The sequence below is a fragment of the Canis lupus genome, chromosome 23 (assembly GCF_011100685.1).
Source record: "Canis lupus familiaris isolate Mischka breed German Shepherd chromosome 23, alternate assembly UU_Cfam_GSD_1.0, whole genome shotgun sequence".
NCBI classification, from domain to species: Eukaryota; Metazoa; Chordata; class Mammalia; order Carnivora; family Canidae; genus Canis; species Canis lupus.
This window is the reverse complement of record NC_049244.1, coordinates 11,914,096-11,935,766: the sequence shown is the minus strand read 5'-3', so window position 1 is coordinate 11,935,766 and position 21,671 is coordinate 11,914,096. Positions and strand designations below refer to the sequence as shown.

Below are 21,671 nucleotides of genomic sequence, written 5' to 3'. Positions count from 1 at the left end.
GATCTTATAGTCTTCCCCTGTCTCTATCAGGGCTTTGTGCCTGTAAATTTTTAAAAAATGCTTTCTAAATTAAATATTTTAAACATTCATGACAGTATACGAAGGTAATGAGATTAGCTTCCATACACTCCAGCCCCCATGACCTCTTTGGTGCTGGAGGTCTCAGCATTGGCCAAGTAGCTGGGGTACAGCCCACAGGGCCTTCTGGCAGTTGGCCAGGCTCTGCCAGTGGTGCTAGGAACTTAGCAATTTTGTCTGTGGAGATATTTTTCCTGGGACTTTTCACATTTTTACTGCCCAGTGGAAGTGTGAGGAGATGGGACAAATGGACTTTATAAGATCTGTTAGCTAGTAGACTCAAGCTTTCTTCTTGCCTTCTCCTTTTTTTACAACACCAATTTCTTCATGGATAAAATGGGAATAGTTATTCATTTATCCATTCCAGATATGGTCTTTATTCTTAGAACTTATATTTAGGTAATGGAAATGATAAATTAGTAAAATAGAGAACAAAGAGGCTCTCTGAGAATTTAGAGAAGGTAGAAGTACTTCCGGCTGGACACATCTAGGAAGGTTTCATGGAAAGGGGGGACTGGAGACAGTCCTTAATGTGCATTTGGATATGGGATGGTCAGAGGAGTAGCAGACACAGGCAAAGAATACATAGAGGCACAGAGATGAAGAGAAGAGTGTGCATCATAGGGGTTCCCCTTTCTTCCTATTTGTAGGAAATGAGAGGTCAAATGAGGTTACATCTTTGGAGTTCTTGGAACGAAAAGTCCACCAGTGGATGCACCTATTAACATCCTATCAGGTAGAGGACCTCAAAAACCCAATCTGTGAAACAGGATATGTGGTGCACAGAGAGACCCATTAAAGCTGCAGTGACCACCTCACTAATTCCTGGTTGTGGGGCTGCCACAGCCTTCACATGTAGGGTATGCCCTGTGCCAGCACCTGCAGAGTTAACAGATGGGGTTCAAACCCAGCCAGGCTCTGCCAGCAGAACTGGTCCAGGCTGTTTCTACTGTGAGAAGCACCTTGTTCCGATTTGCCAAGGGCACCATGAAGGCTCAGAATCTGTTTCTTTTTGCTTCTTAACAGTGCCCACATATCATGGCCAAATATTTAGTATCTTTATGTAATAGAATTTGCTAAATGACTTCCTTTAGCTATCTGTAGGGACTCAGTCATCATTTTGAAGACTGGCTTGGTATCAAACATTTGCAGAAATTCTAGAAGACCTACTACACTCTCTCAGCTCCATTTTTGCCTTCTGTTCTCTGTGCCAACAGCTTCAGGTTGGATGCTCAGAATCCTTCCACTGCAGGTGAGGATTAGACAACTAAACTGCTCAAACCGTACCTCCCCAAGGTGACCTGAAGTGCACAGGTCACTGTGCATCCCTGCTGCTTCAGTGTCAGGTGCTTCCTTTCCCTTTGGGGCCATGTTGCTATCTGTGTCCTGGCTGCCCAATGTCTTTGCTGTTGCTCCTGAGCCTTTATGGTGCTGCTTCTTTGCTTCTCTATCCCATTCTCCCTCATTCTAGTTGATTTAATTCTGGAAAGAGAGGGACTTGTTAGAGAAGGGAAAGGGGAATACAGGTGAAGAAGAGACAGGAAGAAAAATGAAGGGAGAACGAGAGGGAGCAACTAACATAGCAGCAGAGGCCAGGAAAGTAATTCTACAGGCAACATTTGCAGTTCCAGTGCGGGTGAGGGTGAAACAGAGTGACATTTCAAGGGCAGGGATGCCTCTGTCACCATCATCTGCCCTCAGTAACAAGATGACCTTGCTTTCCCCAGGTGTCCTCATGACTTCCCCTGCAGACCATGTCTATGATCCTTTTTGCCTGTGTGGTGAGGGTGAGGGATGGACTGCCCCTCTCAGCTTCCACTGACTTTTACCACACCCAAGATTTTCTGGAATGCAGGAGACGGCTCAAGACTTTAGCCTTGCGACTGGCCCAGTACCCAGGTCGAGGTTCTGCAGAAGGATGTGACTTCAATATACAGTAAGCAAGCATGTTCACTTTTGTAAACTTTGGTTTGCTTTTAACCATTATGTCAGGGTAACATGAGGCTGATCACACAGCATGCTGAATGGGTCTACTGTCAGACAGTGGTCTGAGGTGGTATATATTTATGGCCACAGAATCAAGGGAGCGTGATTGTTCCACCCCTGCATGGAGCATGCTGCTCCCACTCCTGCCCTTCTGTTAGTGGAATGGTCATTAGCATCAGGAGCCCTGGGTTCAATCAGTTTTTTTTTTTTTTAAAGATTTTATTTATTTATTTATTCATGAGAGACAGAGAGGCAGAGACATAGGCAGAGGGAGAAGCAGGCTCCCTGCGGGGAGCCCGATGCAGAACTCGATCCCAGGACCCCGGGATCATGCCCTGAGCCAAACCACTGAGCCACTCAGGTGTCCCTCAGTCAGTTTTCATGCGTTTAGTTTGATAGTTTATTCTATCAATATCTCTATCTTAGATGGAGCAGGGTAGAATCTAGATTAAAAATCAGGGAAGGAAAAAGAGTGGGAAAGCCAAGAAAATAAAAGACTATGGTTCTTGCCTATAGTTTCTCTTTTATAAATTTTTCACTTTATAAAAAATTTTAGATTTTAAAACTTTTCTTATGTAACAGGAGCAGGGGAATGAATAATGAGCACAATAGGTCCCTTTTTTGAAGGAACTCATGAGGGAGCAAGAGCAATATCTAACTAAATATAATACAGTGGGGAAAATGCTCCAGTGGAAATAGGAATCAAGTGGTTCCAATAATCCTAGTAATTGTGGCTAGTGTTTTTTTTCTTTATGGCAGACATATGCTAAGCTCTTTATTGGCTTGTGAGGTGGGTAAGAGTATTCTACCCATTTTACAGAGGAGGAAAGTGAGGTTCAGGGATTTAGCTGAGGTTGTCCTGTTATTAAGTGGTAGGGCAGGCAGCTGGGCCCTGATGGTTGCGCTTCATGTGTTATACTGTTTCTTATTCTAGGACTTAGAGCAAGAAGCCATTCTATAGAAGGTATTAGGGGCTAGGCAGGTTTTGAAATATCAAAATGGCTTGTCATAGATTTTACATCCCTGTTTTCCATTATTTAGGCCCTCACCGACCCAGTCCCCTTGAATGTACATTTTTAGTTGACCTGATAAGGTGGGGTCCTTTAAGGGGATTTCAGCCTCAGAATCAGAAAAACGAAAGGAGAAGTCCAGGCTTGGTGGTGTGGTCAGGTGAGAAGGGATGGGCCTAAGGGGGTGCCAGATGGTAAGTACATGCAGCTGTCACCCTGTGCTGCGGGCTCTGGGTGCTCAGGACCAAAAACAGCTATGTCTGCCTCCATTAGTGGCTCCTTTCTCTGGGTGCCTGAAACCACCTTCCTCGATGTCCCTTCCTCATTATGCTCTGATTATCTAACATCTTTTGGGAACTTGGTGCTGAGCTACAAATTGGAAACCTTTCCTCTGATTAAAAAAAAAAAAAAAAGGCTGTGACTTCAAATGAAATTCTGGGTGCTTCAATAGTTTTTTGAAAACTGGAATGTAGCTTTGTGCAGTGGCAGTATCATAGCCAATGAAAACTGGAATGTAAAATATTCTGTTCATTCATATTTTAGATGAAATATTCACAAATATTTCCCCCCGTTTACCATTAACAAATTAAAACAACAGAAATCGGGGATCCCTGGGTGCCTCAGTGGTTTAGCGCCTACCTTCTGCCCAGGGTGTGATCTTGGAGTCCTGGGATCGAGTCCTACATCAGGCTCCCTGCATGGAGCCTGCTTGTGTCTCTGCCACTCTCTCTCTCTGTCTCTCTCTCATGAATAAATAAATCTTAAAAAAATAAAAATAAAACAACAGAAATTTATTCTCTCACAGTTCTGGAGGCCAGAAGTCTGAAATCAGGCAGGGCTGCACTCTCTTGAAGAAGACCTTTCTCGTGCCTCTCCACTACCTCCTAGTGGCTGCTGGCAGTCCTAGTCATTCACAAGAGTTAACCAGTCACTCACTGTCTTCTTGTTTACATGGCCTTCTACCCTATATCTCTGTAATGAAATTTCACACCAGTCGTTGGATGGAGGCTACCCACATCTATTATAACCTTATTTTATCTTGATTGTATCTTAAAGACTATTTTTAAATACGGTCATTTTCACAGGTACTGGGAGTTAGGACTTCAACATACCTTTCTGGGAGATGCACATCAGCCCTCAAATAGGGCTCCTCTTTCAAAAAGAAGTGCCCTCATTCTAAAAAGACTTAAGCCCTCCTGGAAAGTTACTCATATAAGGAGGAGGTTATCCTTTTTTTTTTTTTTTTCAATTGACAGAGTTTTTATACAGAGACTTCCAGTTATAAAAGGATGATAGAACAATATAACCTAAAAACTCTTTGCCAGAAACATCCCGAAATGCAGGTAAATGTACATGAAAACTTGTTTTATTATATTTTATTTTTTAAGATTTTATTTATTTATTCATGACAAACACAGAGAGGGAGAGAGAGGCAGAGACATAGGCAGAGGCATAGATGCAGGACTTGATCCCAGGACTCCGGGATCATGCCCTGAGCCAAAGGCAGATGCTCAACCACTGAGCCACCCAGGCAGCCCCGACAAAGTGTTTTAAATGTGTAGCTGAGCTTGAAATGAATTCCCAAGGTGTCAGAAACGAGGGGAACAGGAAATCAGGGTGCTAAGCATGTGAGCTGACACTGAGGCTCCTGGGTAATCAGTGATGGTAAGCTCGGGGCTTGAGTTTCAGCACCCGTAAAGGGAGAGGTCTTTGGGCTTGTGTAGGGTGAGGTGTTGGGACAAGACCCATGCACGAAGAAGGGATTGTTGTCAGACGACAGCCCTGGTGGAAGGGTGATAGGTGAGAAATAGCTGCTCACCAGTACAGGAGTTACTCATCTCTACTTGGCTTTGAATGGGAAGGAAAAATAAAGTCTTATCTAAGAAACCAAACCCTACTTCTGTGCCTTATGTAGGATTGGAGTTTAAGTTTATATTTCCCATGGTCTAGGAATTCCTAAACCAAGGTTCAATTATCAGTATTGGTTCCAGACTGATGTTACTCCTGGAGTAGCTGGCCAAAGCGAATGGAAAACCACTGTGGAAGGAGTGTGCCACAACTCAGTGCTTGAGAGATTCTTACAGGAAAGGAAAAGGTCCACTGGTGCCCTCTCACCAAAAATTACAGAACACCAAAGGAGATATTCTACAATGAGTGGGAGTCCATAGACACCACAGAGAGAAGAACTCAAGTCCCCAGAACTTGAAATGATAGCACAATGACAGTCTGAAAAGCAGTCAATAAAGGAAAAAAACTGCATCAGTTTTATGAGACCAGAATAACCCCAATACCACAACCAGATGGAGACAGTAAAAGAAAGGAAAATTATAGGCCAATCTTACTTTGCATAAACAGAAAAGACCTAAATCAAACATTAGCAAACTAAATCCAGCAGTTGTGTGTATGTGAATATGTACAAACTTACCACCCAGAAGGCTTTATTTCAAGACTCCAGGATAATTTAACATTAGAAAGCTATTGATGTCGATTAAAGAAGAAAAATATTTTGCTCTATAGATTCAGTGAAGTCTGGGGCTATCCCTTCTTAGTGGAATGTGCATTTCTCGTGCGGGAATCAAAAAGAGTGATCACGCACTAGCAGTGGCAAATAACTGCTATTTTAGAGAAAGCACACAAAAGGCACAGTGCCGGGTAGGCCCGCTGAAGAGACACTATACATGCAGCAAATGGCTACAGGGCTGTTCAAGGCCAGGCAGGTGCCGGCGCAAGCATGCTGTGTCCGGGTATGGGGTGGGAGTACAGGGGTCTGCTCCCTGGTAATGGAGATGTTGCCCTTTTGTTTCAGTTTTTCTTCTTTGCGGGATGTGGCTTGCATGGCTATCTGCTCCCGCCAGTGTCCAGCAGCCATGGCCTTCTGTTTCCTGGAGACCGTGTGGTGGGAATTCACAGCTTCCTATGATACCACCTGTATTGGCCTAGCCTCCAGGCCATATGCCTTTCTCGAGTTTGGTTTGTAATCCTCTTTCTTACATATCATTCTCTCTTATGGCATTGTATGTCTAGGATTGATGGTTTAGGTTTGGCTTTGACAATCAGGGCAAATCCTGGAGGTGCTATAACATGTCACTGGAGATCAACCTGGTACGCTGACATTTCATAGTGATTGAAGTGGCCCAGAAAGCTTCATAGTTTAGCACTGGCTTTCCATCTCCTCATAGACTGTGAGGCAGCATTGGGGAATGGTGAAACCTGTCTTGGTTATTCACCATAGTCCTCTGAAGCAGGGGTCAGCAAACCTGTGGTCCAAGGGCCAGCTGCCTGTTTTTGTAAATAAATTGGAATGCATCCTACGCTCATTCTTTTATGGATCGCCTGTGGCTGCTTTGCCCTTCCGCAGAGTTGAGTAGCTGTGACAAAGACCATATGGGGTCTAGAAGCCAAAGATATTTACCTGGCTGTTTAAGAAGATTTGCCAACCCCTGCTCTAGAAAAGTATTACTCAAAAGGTGGTATGTGAACTTGTTCTTCTGTCATGAGGTAGGTACAGAAAAATGAGAATAATGTGTTTATTCATTCGTACAGTAATTTGGTATTCCTGCAGTTTTTTTATTGCATTTTATCAAAATATCTACAACCAATATTTTTACAACCATTTGGAAATAAGAAAAACTGGCCCTTCACTCAGAGGTCTGAGGCATACTGCTTTGGAAGAGGATAGGTTTTTTTCCTAGACCTTGCCAGAGAGGCCTTGTAGAGGCTCAGAGGCTTTAGCACACAGCCTGATAATTAATAGTGTATGCTCTGTTTTTCTCAGGCGAGTCAAGTCATTCTGAGCTCTTGGGAGAACAAGAGTTGAGGTGGGAGGTGGGGGGCATTCTGTGGTTTCTGTATAAACAGCTGCTGTCTCAGCACTCGGTAGGTGCCAAGAAGTGTTGCCCCATGCGCTTTCTGGCCTGATTGCCAAAGCCCTCATACTCCCTCATGTGGTCCACTGGCTGATGCATTTCTTGGTCATCCAAAGGTGCTGGGAAAATCCCTGGCACACAGGCCTCTGCCTAGACCTGTAACACAGAGCAAACGTTCTCCCCAAGTCTCCCTGTGAGGCCTAGTTCACCACTGCTCTCAGCCCCACTTCCTCCTCCAAAGAGGGCTTGCTAGCCCCAAACACCACAGCTGAGACATCCCTTGACTACCAGTTGATAGCAGCTGCTGACTGTTCTTCCCTCCCCCCTTCCCCGGCTCTGCATGTGCCTTCTAAAGTGGTGTGCTTGATTTGACAGCAGACCCTTCCCCAACATTATGTTTCCTCACTGCTGAGTGAGAGGCAAATATAATAGTAGCTGTTGTTATGTGTGCATTAGGCATTGTTTTGCTTTGCCAATATGTATGAAGCTCTACTTCAAATACTTATTTAAACTTGGTACTGGCTTAATACTAAGAAAAATAAAATAACTAAAACCAATACCTTTCAAATATATCATCTTAGTTTGCACAATATATTCATATTTATTTATAATTTTTTTCTCACATGCCTTTTTTAGAGGTAATTAGTTCAAGAATAACTGTCTCCCCTTTCTAAGCTTTGGAACATTCTGTGAATTGCCCAGGATTGTACTATCAGTAGTGGCTAAGACTCAAGCCCCTATCCCTCAGCTCCCTCATCACGGAGGTTCTGGAAAGCATTACTGCTTTCTCTGTAGACACTCACCTTTTAAGTATCATGCACTGAAGAGATTGATGAGACCAGTAACGTCATATAGTAATCATTTGACCTTTAGGTATACCTCAACACTCTCAGAATCTGGCTGACTTACCAGCTTGCTTAGAAATGTAAACTTCATTTTGCACATACTGTTCTATAATACCCATTCCGAAGCAAATGTTTAACTTGGGTTGCTCTCCTTTTACAGACAGTGTCATTCAGAAAGTGAAGTGGCATTTTAACCATATAAGTTCCATTCAGATGGACAGCAGCTTAGAAAAAATTCAGGAGGAGCTGGAGTTCCAGCCTCCAGTAGTTCTCACTCTGGAGGACACAGATGTGGCAAATGGGATAATGAATGGTCACACACAGATACACTTGGAGCCTGGTAAGTGGTTTGCTGTGCTCTTGTGTCAATGAAAGTGAGGTGACTTTAAGTATTTCAAATGGACATTGTTTTTTTGTTTTTGTTTTTTTTTATCAAGGAGGTGTTTTTTGAGGGTGGATGTTTATAAAATATGTGGGGAAAAATATGGACTGATCCTGTTTCCAGGTGACTGTCAAAAAACACTTTACTGTTATGATAGTGAGTTGATCAGGGGAAGGGGCAACTCTTATAATGAAATTCAGAAGAGTGACTTGGCAGATTGCTTAATCAGGATGAAGTCCACTAAGTTTAAATATAAAACAGATGCATTCTGTTTTGCTGGAAGTCACTTACTAAACTGTAAGTAAAGATTTGTACATGCTCTGTTTCTCTCCCTTTCCCTCTCTCTCCCTCCCCGACTTTCTCTCTATTTTTCCCTTTAACAGTGAGTCCTTATCTTATCACTTAGTGAAATACTGCAAATCTCCAATGAGAAACAAACCCCTGCCCTCCCTGACAGAGGGAGGGAAGGGCCTTGGGGATGAGATTGGACAGGGTCAGAGCTAGAGTTCTAGTGCTGTCACTCTGGTTTTCCATGAGCTGTGGGGATGTCCCTCTATCCCTGTGGATTTCTGAGCTGAGTGCCCTGGCATTCTGTGACTTAGCCTGGCATTAACATCATTAGCCATTCAATACCCAGCATATAACAAAGCATGATTTTTTTGCATTCCTTGTTACAATTACACACAAACCAATTTTCCATGAAAGTGGTATTTACATTTTAAACATTCTGTAATGGTGTAAGAACTGAATCCTTCTTTGAAATAGTTATCTATACTCTAACAGTCTCATTATTTTAACAGTTTTTATACTAAACTCATTGCTTGATCTTTAGAAGTGGTGTATTAAAATGTTCACATTTTTTACTTAACTTTGTGTTTTGATTTAATCTATTCCAACCAATACATTCCTGGATTGGCTCTCATGCCAATCAATAAGTTGTAGTTTATATTGGGGATCGATCGACTTAACTTTCATAGAAAGAAGAATGGGTAGTTGAGTGCCAAGCCGCTTCTTTTGCCTTATGTAAAGATGGGGTAACTTTATAATATGTATTTTGTTTTTTAACCACTTAGACAAGAGAAGCAAAATCCAGAAAATGTCAACTTGCTTATTTTTCTAGGACATTTTACTGTGGTTTGACTCACCCTATTGTCCTGAGGCTAGAATCTTTACAGGTAGCATGTTCTGTTCTAACAGGAACTTTGATAGCTCAGTGGAAAGTCTAACACACTAACAATAAGCATCAGTTGGGTTGTGGCTAGATATTTATATGTGTGTGCATGTGTGTATGTGTATGTAGGAAATGTAAGGACCAGAAGGGATGATTGTAAAAGATCATAGTAAGAGAATGGGGGTGGGGGGTGGGAATCACATTTAATTGTGTGACCCAGAATCAGTCTCAGCAGGTATCTTTGAAGAGAGAATGATCATTTATTTGTTCTAGACTTCAGGAGACAGCTTACAGCTCAAATAATCAGTGTTTCCCTCCTCTTCCCAATTATTTTAGAATTTAAGAAACTGTGTTTGCTGTAGATTGCTCCAGAAGCACAGGAGACACTGAATACTGTCCTAGTTTAGAAGCTGAGAGTTGAAGTGTATGATAGAAATGCTGTCAGAGTTTGACAACCAATTTACAAATAAAGCCATAAATTGCTTTAAATCAGAATTTCTCAACCTAAGCCATATTGACATTTTGTACTGGATAATCCTTCATTTCTGAGGGACTGTCTTGTGCATTTTAGGATGCAAGCCTTCATGGCCTCTACCCAGTAGATGCAGTAATACCCTGTTCACCATTGTTGACAACCCAAAATGTCTCTAGGCATTGCCAGATGTCCACTGAGGGGCTAATCATTCATGGCTGAGAACCACTGCTTTAAATAGAAAAAAAATCAGGCCTTGAAAAACCTGTGCTTACTCAGAGAAGGACCCCTTTCCGAAAGAACTCACTTAGGATTCCCAGATCCATTCTGTCCTTCATTTCTTGCCTTTTTTGCTAACAGCAGCTGCTTTTAATTAATATGTTTGTAATTCTGTGTTTATCATACTGAGCCTTTTATTAATGGAGGTCTAGTTCATGTCTCTGTTGATTTTTCTTTCATATAGAAATTATTTTCACTAGACACTTATTTTTTTTAATTGTGAAGCTCCTAATTTTCGAATGGAACCGGTGACAGCCCTAGGCGTCCTCTCGCTTATTCTCAACATCATGTGTGCTGCTCTGAATCTCATTCGTGGGATTCACCTCGCAGAACATTCTTTACAGGTAACCCTTTTTATTATAGTTTAAATTGAAGGTCCTATGATGGAAGAAACTGGTAGAGATACACTTTATAAGATTATTATGCACAAAGATTTCAAAAATTTTTCATTAAAATTCGATTTTTATGTTACAGTTTATTCTTTATAGTAGGTTGAACAGATATGAAACTTGCTCCTTTGTATCTGTTGTCCTAGAAGCCAAAGGGGCCCGCCGGAGGAGTGGGTGAGAAATAGCGAAATAACATGCGACAAGAACATCTGTGGGGCCCCAGGAATCACTCCAGGGGCCTAATTGCTCAAGAGCAAATTAGGTTCTCAGACCTTGAAGTTCAGGCTGTTTCTCCCTTAGGAAAAGTTGCCCCCTACTCTGATTTATATCATGCAGATGGCACTTTCCCTATGTCTTTGTCAGGGGACTCTAGCACAAGGAAGTTGATTTGGCAGTCTGCTCCAATCAAAGCAGCTTTCTGTTTCAGTGGTTTTAAAATATATTTTTAAAAATTTTCAAGTACTTAAAAACTCTTAAGTATAGAATCATTGTGGGCATAAACAGATAGATAGTGCTTTTAAAAATAGAGCCATAAGGCTCACACCTACAACTGTGATTGCTAAGGTCTGAAACACAACTGCTGTTGAGTCTCAGGAGACTTGTGTAGACTGACCTGTGTGGAGTGTGTTACCACATCCTGTCTTTAACCAATGTGTGCTGTGGTTCCCACTCTTATTTTTTATGATTATTCACACCCAGATACTTAACAAGTATCTGTATGTACTAGAACAGATGTCTGGCCCACAGGAGGGTAAAGTAGAGTGTGGTGACATCACTAGGAAGGTAGCAGTATCTAGGAGGTGGGCAGAATTAGGGAAGATGAAGTGAAGTGCTGACAGATGAGTAGGATTTTAAGAGGTAGTTGTGTTCAGGGGCATTCCAGTTTGGGGCTTAGCTCAGATCCACGGGGACATGAGGGTGTGTGGTGTGTGGTGTGTCCAGGCTGTTGAAACAGTTGCCTGCCAATTCCCCATTCTGGTATATAAACAGGGAGTTAGGCCTCCCCAGCCAGGGTTTTGTATTATCAACCATACCAGAGCAAATGAGGTGCAAAGCGCTTCACCTCCTAGTGTTTCTTTTCATCTGAATATTCATTTTCTTTTTGTTTTCTCTGTTTTAGGTTGCCCACGAGGAAATTGGAAATATCTTGGCTTTTCTTATTCCTTTTTTAGCCTGTATTTTCCAGGTGGGTGAAACATTGATATTTTGGTGAGTGGGTTGAACCCAATGGCCTTATTTTGTTCTTCTGTTGAAACCCTCAACATGTTTCTGGATGTGGTTTTGTTCCACCAAGGCATGCCATGGACAATGCCACGGCCTTATTGGAGGGACCTTAGGCCCATCCTGCCTAGACATCTCATTTTACAGAGGAAGAACATTGGGCTCAGAAAGAGAAAGCCACTTGCCCTAGGCCACAGAGCCTTTGACAATGGCTGAAAAGAATCCAGGAATTTGGACTCAACTCCCAAAAAGGGAGGGATGTGATTACTGTGGGAATGAGTTGGGCATGACTAATGTGAGGCAAGGTCTTACCTATTGTCAGGGTAGTTCAAGTATAGAAACATCCTTCTGCAGAAGTAACAACTATTTATATGTGCTTTTTTAAAAGAACAGGACTAGGTTAAAAGAATATTTTTTAATAGTGATGTCATTTGACTCAAATCTGTCCTTAGGAACTGAGACAAACATTACAACATTAACTAGTGGGCTTTATTACTTAGTTATTTTCAAATAAGCTGCATACTTAGGGGCTTTTGAATCCCTTATAGGCAGAGTTAATTCTAGTAAAAAACTTTACTGTAATTTTCTTTCCTCATCCTCCTCAAAGGCTAGGATTTTAGGGCTTTCTCTACATTCTTAAGCCTTTTTTTTTCTTCTTTCAATTAAAATTTCTGTTTTCAGGGCGCTTCCTCTCTCTTCCATATCCATCCTAGAATGGTCTATTTTTTTTTTTTTTGTAAGAATAATATGATTGTGCAAAAAGAAATTGTCAATCCAGGACTGAAAATGCACTCATTTTTGAGAAATCAAGTTTCTAAAACCTTCGGTATTGCTATTTGAGGTGCCCTAGAGCCTGTATTTCAGGGCCGTGGGGGTCTTACCCCTTGGCCTCTGTTCCCTCAACTGCATTCATACTTGGATAGCTCTTTCATTTTTTTTTTCTTTTTTCTTTTTTTTTTTTTTCTTGGATAGCTCTTTCAGTGGGGAACTCTCTCCTACTCATTGGAGCCTGAGCCTTTGTTGAATTGCTCTGTGTTTTGAGAACGTGCTTGTTTTTTTCTCAAGACTGAACCAAAAAGCTACTTTTTTCCTTTTGCAGAACAAGACTGACCCCTTTTCTTATGATAACCCTATACTAAATGTTGGTCACTCTCCCAGCTATGAGACTTTTCCTGGTGTCAGAGATGTTTTTAAAGACATGATAAGGGGGATGTCTAGGGAACACTGGTTCCTGATGTAGTTGTAACTCAGGAAAAACAAATAGTAAAAGCCTGGGCCCTTTCACTGGCTTACCTGCTTGTCCTGACTCCTCTGAAAGAAGAATCCGGCCAGAGGCCCATAAGTCTTTTTTTTTTTTTTTTTTTTTAGGCCCATTAGTCTTTTTTTTTTTTTTTTTTTTTTAGGCCCATTAGTCTTATTGGAGTGTATGCCCTGGCTCTCTTTCCCTTAGCTGCATCTCTTCTTTCTCCACAGCCCACAACTAGGGGATTTCTGTCTGTATTTCTTAAATTTTTTTTTTAAGATTTTATTTATTTGAGAGAGAGAATGCATGAGCAGGGTGAGGGACAGAGAGAAGGGAGAAGCAGACTCCCCCCCCCCCCCCCCCCCCCCCCCCCCCCCCCGAGCAGGGAGCCCAATGCAGGGCTTGACCCTAGGACCCAGTGATCATGAACTGAACTAAAGGCAGATGCTTAACTGACTGAGCCACCCAGGAGCCCCCTATCTTAAGTGTTTTAAAGAGTGTCCTGTTCTCATTCCTCCTGTGACATCTGTTTCACTTTTCTTCTCTCTTCTGAATCTCCACTTTAATCCAGTGATTAACAGCACTTTACCCAGCATGTCCAGGTTCCATTGTAATGAATTCGGTTTAATAAGCTAATGTGCTTGCAGGTGCAAGACGTGAATCTTGTATCCAACCTATGGCCATTTTGTCATCTCTGATTGGATTGTCTCTCATGATGTCGTTTCAGTGTTATTTGTACCTGTTCTATAGTCCAGCCAGGACTATGAAGGTGGTGCTGCTGCTGCTCTTTATCTGCCTGGGCAACATATACCTGCATGGGCTGAGGAACCTCTGGCAAATCCTCTTCCACATAGGAGTGGCTTTTCTGTCTTCGTATCAGATACTGACCAGGCAGCTTCAGGAGAAGCAGGCTGACTGTGGAGTTTGAAGGCGACACTGTGTGATTGATGGATCTTTTGGCTTTCTTAGGAGGGTCATCTGTATTTCCCTTCTGGCTTCTCAACCTCACCTCAAGTTTCCACCCTTGAAGTTCCCTTCGATCAAAAACTGGCTGAGACCGAAAGTTGGGGATTTTTAACAGGTGCAGTAGAAGGCACGAGGTGGCTTGATTTCCCAGTCCTGGTTTTGTGCTGAGCGTTACTGCAGAATCTCCAGGTCAGCACATCTTAGGACAGCAGAACCTGGGGGCTCACTCACAAGGAGCATTATGGAAAGATCAAAACGGAATTGTTTTGGTCTTTTAAACCGAATGATGCAATAAACCACTAGATTTATTAACACTAGTTTTAGTAACTGGCGGTTGTCTCTGAGGAATCACTTTAAAACCCGTATCAGCTTTTCAGTCTAAATGCGACTTGGTTTTTTGTAGAGGGTCAATACAGGGTGAATTAAAAATTTTAAAATATGGTTCAGAAATATAAGCTAGATCAATTTTGTTTACATTTTTTGATAACTTAGGTCTGATATGATACCTTTAGAATATTTAAATATATTTTGGATATAAATTGAACTTATCTTCATTTAGGGAAAGGACAAACTTAAGCTGAGAAAATGGTTAAGAAAAATGAGTTTATTTAATTTATATATAACTTTTTATGGTGGTGGGGCTGCGTGGGTACAGAAATGTTTTGTATTTATTTGCAGGGTATATCTGAACATCTTAAAAATTGAGTAACAGTGCTACTGGATCATAGCTTATAAGCATGAGCATGAGCTTAAAAACCTGAGAATTTCAGGATTCTCTGCAGTGGGCCACAGACTGGAGTAGGTGAATCACATGGATTCACATACTGGTATTTTACAGATGCAGGTGGTATTAAAAAAAAAGAAAAGCTGTTGTCATCAGTCTTGTACATGGCAGCTGAGTTCCTGTCATTTTAATGATGATCAATGCCTAACCTGTGTACCTGTTCTAAAAAGCCCTCCCAAATTAATTGCTTTCTGCACCTTTCCCATTCATCTTAATTAGATCGAGGGCCTCATTCTTTATGAACAGGAGTTAAGTAGGTGTTAACTTTTTAAAAGTTTCCTAAAGATATAATTATCTCTGTGCTCTGCGAAGTTGCTTTTCTTTTCCCATTGTCAAAATAGTTGATTGATCACAGCTTTCCAAAATGTGGCTCTGAGTAAGATCTCTTAGGTCTCCAGAAATTTCAGCCTGGGTTGTCCAGTAGCATTCAGGAGGCCATATTGCGAGTTTGCCCTTTGGATTCTTCTTGGAATTTGAATAGCTCAACCGCAATTGCATGGGGTATCAGGTTGAATTATGTGGTCTTGATAAATTAAAAAATCTGCTTTGATAGCTTTTAAAAGTTGAAAACCATCGCAAGAGTTATTGAGTATGTGGGGAAAGCAAGAATATAATTTTAGGGAATTCAGTTGTACTTGGTTGTTATTGTTAGCGCCTTGCTATTGAGCTACCTTGATGTCACTTTAAGAAAAACAAGTATATGTGACTGGAAACTGTTGGGAAAATGTTGCCACAGTCATTTCATTTTCTTACAACTTTCTATTTTCAATCAAACAAAACATCTGGATGTGAAAGGTATATTGGCAGCATTCTCAGATGTCAAGTTCACAGTTGTCTCTCCTTTTATCCTGCACCTGCATAATTTTCTGCACACCCAACAGGTGAATCTAAAGGTTTTCTGGGACATAATTTTGAAGAGATAGTAAAATAGAATGGGAAGCCAAGGACTTTAAAAATTGATAAGAGCAGCTTACAAGTGAATTGTGGATTTTTGGGTTTTTTTGAGCCCGAGTGTTATTGATATCGCCGTGTTGCCCTGTATCCCCAGATGCTCATGTTCTTGGGGTCTGAGCCTGTGATCCACATTCAGCAGGCAGTAGAGAACCATCCCTGAAAAGGAGTCCCTCCTGGTCGATGCTTCCTGCACTGGTGGAGATGTTTCTACACTTGGTTGAATGTGGTTTTCATCCATAAACATCTACATTGATTGAATTTTGCAAACAAAAGGGAAAAGGTACATTAGACAAACAGTACAAAATAGTGACCACATACACATTGTTTATCTAGAATCCAGGTTGAAAGAAGCCTCAGCTCACTGGAGGAAGAGACAAGTGATAGGAAAGAAGTTCTGGGGATATTGTCCAAGGGAAATCCCAGGCTTGGGGTCGACCTGTTCAGGCCTGGAGTTTTGTGGCTCCCTGTGTCATATCATCCTTGTTGCCAGAAAGCTGGCCTCCCATCGCAGGAGTCATCCTCACTACCCCACAGACTCACTGTTCTAGCACTTTGTTTTCTCAGTGATATCATGCTACTTGCCCAGCTGACCTCACAGGGATAGATCTGGGAATAGATGAAATAATGTTGAAAACAAACCTTCGAAGTGCCTTCTGCGAACAGATGCTGCAAGATCTTGAACATTGGAGTACATTATTCCCATCGATTGTATCAGGCTGGGAATGTGGCTCAGTGCTCTTGACCAGGGTTTCCCAACCAAGGGGCCAAGACCAGAAGGGTTCTCCCTTCCCCAAGCATGCTGGTCAAAGAACATGCAGACTCTGGTTTTCATTTCCCTGGGCTAGTCCTACTGCGATGAGGGTCATTCCTGATTTCTTTTTCCTGGGTGGAGACAATCAGGGGTGTGTTGGGGGTGGCACTTCTCAGTATGGAGGCCCCATTGCTGGCAGCAGGAGGAATGTGACCAAAGGCCCCTGGTTTTGCTTCTCAGGCCTGCACCCCTGTTAGCTGTGAACTCTGTTGTAGGCACTGTGAAGCAAAGCCCACCATTTTTAAAGTTCATTAAGGGGTGGGAAAAAGGGCATCAAGAGATGAAAACATTCAATCTCATTTCTGTCACCTCACCTTGAGCTCCCCGTTCTTTTCCTAGGTGCTTCCCATTCTCTAGGACTCCTCTGCCTCTCCCCATGTCTGTCCCACACATTCCAGCCCTGGAGGCAGAGGCTGAAACTGGAATCTCCAGAGGGATGAGAAGGCCACCTTTACTTGTAGCTGATGGGGTGCGTGCAGGAGCTTCAGAGTGGGAACAGATGGCTTGAGGCCCAGCCCTTTTCCTCTGTGCCCCCAGGAACTTTAACACACACTTAGGAGTCTGTGCTCAGAGAGGAATGGCACTTTGGTGGTCAGCACCGCTCAGAGTCAGCGGTGATAGCCAGCAGGACTGGCTGTTTGGGGCGCAGCGAGCGGGGCACAAGTGAGTGGCAAAGCCAGGGGCCCTCAAGTGGCTGCCCCTTGGCAGCTGGGGCAGTTGGGGCCACATACTGCACCCTCATCCAGGGCCGCTGGGGGCTGTTCCTTGAAGGAGTCAACCTCTCACTGTAACGTGCAGGATAGGTGGCCCTCTGGCGCCTGCTGCTATGCGCACACAGCAGCGCAGGTGAGGACCAGCAAGCATGGCAGTGTTTGCAGGGGATAAGATGCACGCCCCCTGTTCTGGTGTTGCTCACATTCCAAATGTTCCTACTCAGAATCTGCCCAGGTGCAGAGAAGCTCTGCTGTGTGCTCTGTTAATGGTGGAGGAAGAGAGAGTAGATGTGCCCTGGAGAGATGGAGGAGGCCTGGGGATCGGCTTGACCCTGAGCTAGGGGTCCTGTGCCACTGTGGGCCAGTCCGGCCCAGGGGCCCTAGTGTCCTCAGCTGGCAAGTGGTGGCTCCCCAGCATGCTGTCATGAAGATAAAAGCCTGGTGGAGGAGGACACGGAGTGAATCCCTCGTTCATGTGCAGGTAGAGAAAGCCTTTCACCCGATACAAGGAAATTCATGCTCTAGGCAGCACAGTGTAGCCATGTCTTCCAGCTTTTACAAAAAGGGGGCATTTTCTTGACACTGCAATGTAAACTAAACAGACTCATTCTTTCACTTTCAAAGGCCATGTGGCCTCTGTTTCCCCTTCTTTAACCTGCCTCTTGCTCTCCAGTCACAGAGCTCTTGGTACTGTTGGCGTTGGGCCCTTCAGGATCCAGGGAGGCCAGTTCTGCTGGTTGGACCAAACCTCAAGGGCCCTCCCTGACCCACATGAGGAGAGCTCTGATCCTCCCATCTGGGAGCAGTGATGTCAGACCTCTGTTGCTGGGGAAACGTCTTGGCAGGGAACCTGTGGAAAAAGGCTTGTCAGTAATATCTGGGAATGGCCGGATATGGAAACATCTGCCCGTGTGTACCGACGACAGAGCTGCTGTCCACAAGCGCCTTTTATTTAGGATAAAATGATCAAATCCATTGTTCTTCTAACCTGTGCTTGGTACATATGAGCTTCTTTAACCCTTATGTGATTCTGGGGTTACTTCAGAAGTATTATTTAATGGATTATTCCTATGACTTGACCCCCCAGAATTCGGTTTTATTTAATAGACTTTTCTACTAAGAGTATAAAGACTGAGGCTGATGTAGCCAGGGCAAAACCATTTATTTCACATATTTATTCTGGATGCTTGCTGTCCATGTTGTACTAGCTTCTTACTGTTTTCATGTAATAAGAAAGATCTATTTTGAATAAACAACGGGTATGTTTTAACAAACTCTCACGCAGTCCTAAGGCCTAAACTTGTGTTAATGTATGTAAAGAATATTGTATAGCCATTTATATACTATGTATATATACGTTAAATAAGGTGGCTTCAGAAGTGAGAGGAGAATAAATCTAAGGTGCTTATTAACTTGCGTGTATGCGTGTCAAAAATTCTGAGTGACAGGTCTGTTTCGCTAGAGCCGTGATGTGGGCACGGCATAACGGAGGAGGGGGGATGTTGAGAGAAGTGGAATTCAGGTCCTCCTGTCCAATGTCCAGACAGGCGCACCCGCCTCAGTGCTTAGCACTAATCCCTAGACTCTGGAATACAATCATGGGTCCAGGAAAGACCTTGGGAAAGCCAACTTAGCAGTCACAGAGCAGCCCTGGGGGCAGGGAGGCCTGCCTTCCTTGCAAGCTGTGCTCCTGCTGATGTATATGCCTGTGAGCCAGCACTTACCCTGCTCTAGGCTCTGAGCTCTGAGTCCCATTTAGTTTTCCTCTCCCAGGACAGCGCCCCGCCACAAAATGGCCAGCAGGAGGCGCAGCCACCAGCAGTGGGTCAGGCTCGGGCCCAGGGGACTGCACCCTTTTGCAGAGGACCTTTCTACAGCAGCTGTCCCAATTCCCAGAAAGGAAACACACACACCGGCCTCTCCTGCCCGTATCCTAAACACACTGGGGGAAGGCATGCTCCAAGCTTCTCTCCACCATCTGTCCTGAGCAAAAAACTTTGGGGAGAGGGCAAAAGCTTCCAAAATAAACACTAAGTTCTCGGGTTCTGGGATTTGGGAGTTGGCAGAGCCTTTGGATACCACATGGTTCAACCCCCATGTTGCTCGAGAGGGGAAGCTGAGGCCTGTCTCAGGGAGCCAGTGACTGTGCAGCCGCTGGCCCCTGGGCTGGGAAGAAGGTACTGTATGCATCAGTAGCACCGCCAAGAGGAATAGGGGATCTTGGCCCATGAAAGATCCCCTTTCTGTGCCAGGAGGGCTGGGTGCCAGTTCAGGCTGATGAATTGCCTTCCTCTTTCTTGGGCTCTCCCTGCTAATGGGGCCAGGGAGCAGGAGTGCTATGTGACAACTGCCAAACATCCTTGAGTAGTGCCAGTGGAGGAGTGAGGCTCAGAGGGGAAAGGGGCCCCCCTGGGTGCAGCTGGCAAGGTAGTTCTGCAGTCAGCTCTCAGATGTGACTGGGTTGGATGTGCGAGGCAAAAACTGTAAAGTTCAATTGAAGAACAGGATAGAAAGTATCTTTGTGATCTAGGATGGAAAAGTGCTCTTAAATAAAAATGTTACTGGTGCAACCCTGAGGCAAAATGATTGATGAACTTTACTATGTGCAAATAAGGATGTCCTGAGCAAAGTTAAACGAACAGGAGATCTTTAGAATGTCTGAAACCAAGAGGGATTACTATATCAGCAATTCTTGTAAGTCAACAAGAAAGACAGTGACCTCAGTAGAAAAATGAACAATTTGCAGGAGAGAAAACCCAAAAAGTTAATATGCATAAGAAGGTGTTTAAATTCATTAGAGAAGACCCAGAGAAATGCATACTAAAACAACAGCAAGATATCACCTTATGCATATTAGTTTGGCAAAACTTAGCTGGATGGCACCAAGTGTTGGAGCATGTGAGAAGATATAGGACGTCATGCATGGGCAGTTGGAAGGCAACCCCACAGTCATGGGCTGTACTGTGCCCTCCCCCAAATGCATATGTTGAAGTCCTGACCCCCACTCCAATACCTCAGAATGTCTGCATTTGGAGATAGGGAGAAGATGGTCATCTGCAAGCCAAGGAAAGAAGCCTCAGAAGAAGCCAACCCTGCCAATACTGAGATCTCAGCCTTCCAGCCTCCAGACCGTGAGAAAATAAATCTGTTATTTAGAGGTACCTGGGTGGCTCAGTTAAACATCCGGCTCTTGGTTTTAGCTTAGGTCATGATCCCAGGGTCATGAGATCGAGTCCCATGTGGGGCTCCTCTGTGGAGTCTGCTTGAGATTCTCTTTCTGCCTGTTCTGCTTCTGCTCTCTCAAAATAAATAAATCTTTTTTAAAAATTTCTGTTGTTTAATCCACCCAATTTGTGGCACTGGGAAGTGGTGGCCCTGACGAACTAATATGGCTATCTCCCCAAATGTAGTGTGCACACACCTCATGCTGTGGTTACTTCGCTCCTGGTTCTATGTCTCTGGGAAATTCTCACACAGATCCTTAAGAGGACACGTATGAAGTTAAATTTTACAGAAGCATTGTTTGTGTTGGTAGAAAGCAGTCTTTGTGAAGATGTGGTATATATAGGCAAGGGAATATTACTCAGCCATCAGAAAAATGAAATCTTACCATTTGTACCTGATGTGGTTGGAACTAGAGGGTATTATGCTAAGTGAAATAAGTCAATCAGAAAAAGACAATTGTGTGATTTCACTCATATGCGGAATTTAAGAAACAAAGCAGGAGCACCTGGGTGGCTCAGATAATTAAGTGTCTGCCTTCAGTTCAGGTCATGACCTCTGGGTCCTGGAATCAAGCCCCACATGGGGCTCCTGACTCAGTGGGGTGTCTGCTTCTTCATTTCCCTCTGCCTCTCCCTGATGCTCCTGCTCTCTCTGTCTCTCTCTGTCTCAAATGAATGAATAAAATCTTTTTAAAAAAGAGGAGCATAGGGGAAGGGAGGGAAAAATAAAACAAGATGAAATGAGAGAAAGGGGGTAAACCATTAGAGATTCTTGATCATAGGTAACAAATAGAGTTGCTGGGGTGGGGGGGACGAGGTAACTGGGTGACAGGCATTAAGGAGGGCACGTGATGTAATGAGCACTGCGTGTTATATAAGACTGATGAATCACTGAACTCTACCTCTGAAACTAATAATACACTATATGTTAATGAATTGAATTTAAATAAATTTTTTTAAAAAGGAAGCAGCCTTTGTGTCTACCATGGGCAGATAAAGTGTGCAGGCTCAGCATGGAGCACCACACGGCAGGCAGGCAGAAGTACCGGATTTAGATGTAATGTAGCAGCATGGATGGATCTTCAAAATGTTGAGCCCAGTAGAAGAATAACATTTATATGATTAGAAATACATGCTCACAAAATGACAAAGTATTTTGAAGAATCTGTTTTATTTATTTTTTTAGATGGAAGCTTTCTTTCTTGTTTTTTAAGGATTTTATTTATTTATTCATGAGAGACAGAGAGAGAGAAACGCAGAGACCCAGGCAGAGGGAG

At 43.3% G+C, this 21,671-nt stretch overlaps 1 protein-coding gene across 6 annotated transcripts in view; it reads left to right on the top strand.

Moving 5' to 3' along the window:
- SEC22C (SEC22 homolog C, vesicle trafficking protein) overlaps window positions 1-18,582 on the top strand; it is a 28,500-nt gene extending 9,918 nt beyond the window's left edge. For 4 of the 6 annotated variants that reach the window (XM_038570565.1, XM_038570562.1, XM_038570564.1 and 1 more), the window contains exons 2-7: window positions 1,806-2,014; window positions 5,881-6,044; window positions 7,946-8,125; window positions 10,315-10,433; window positions 11,599-11,664; window positions 13,670-18,582. In XM_038570565.1, coding sequence (XP_038426493.1) covers window positions 1,833-2,014; window positions 5,881-6,044; window positions 7,946-8,125; window positions 10,315-10,433; window positions 11,599-11,664; window positions 13,670-13,870 — 912 coding nt within the window. In that variant the 5' untranslated portion in view covers window positions 1,806-1,832 and the 3' untranslated portion in view covers window positions 13,871-18,582. Of the gene's footprint in view, window positions 1-728; window positions 815-1,295; window positions 1,331-1,805; window positions 2,015-5,880; window positions 6,045-7,945; window positions 8,126-10,314; window positions 10,434-11,598; window positions 11,665-13,669 lie in introns of those variants that run through there. The other 2 variants (XM_038570566.1, XM_038570567.1) reach the window with 2 other exon arrangements.
- The last annotated feature ends 3,089 nt before the right edge of the window (window positions 18,583-21,671 follow it).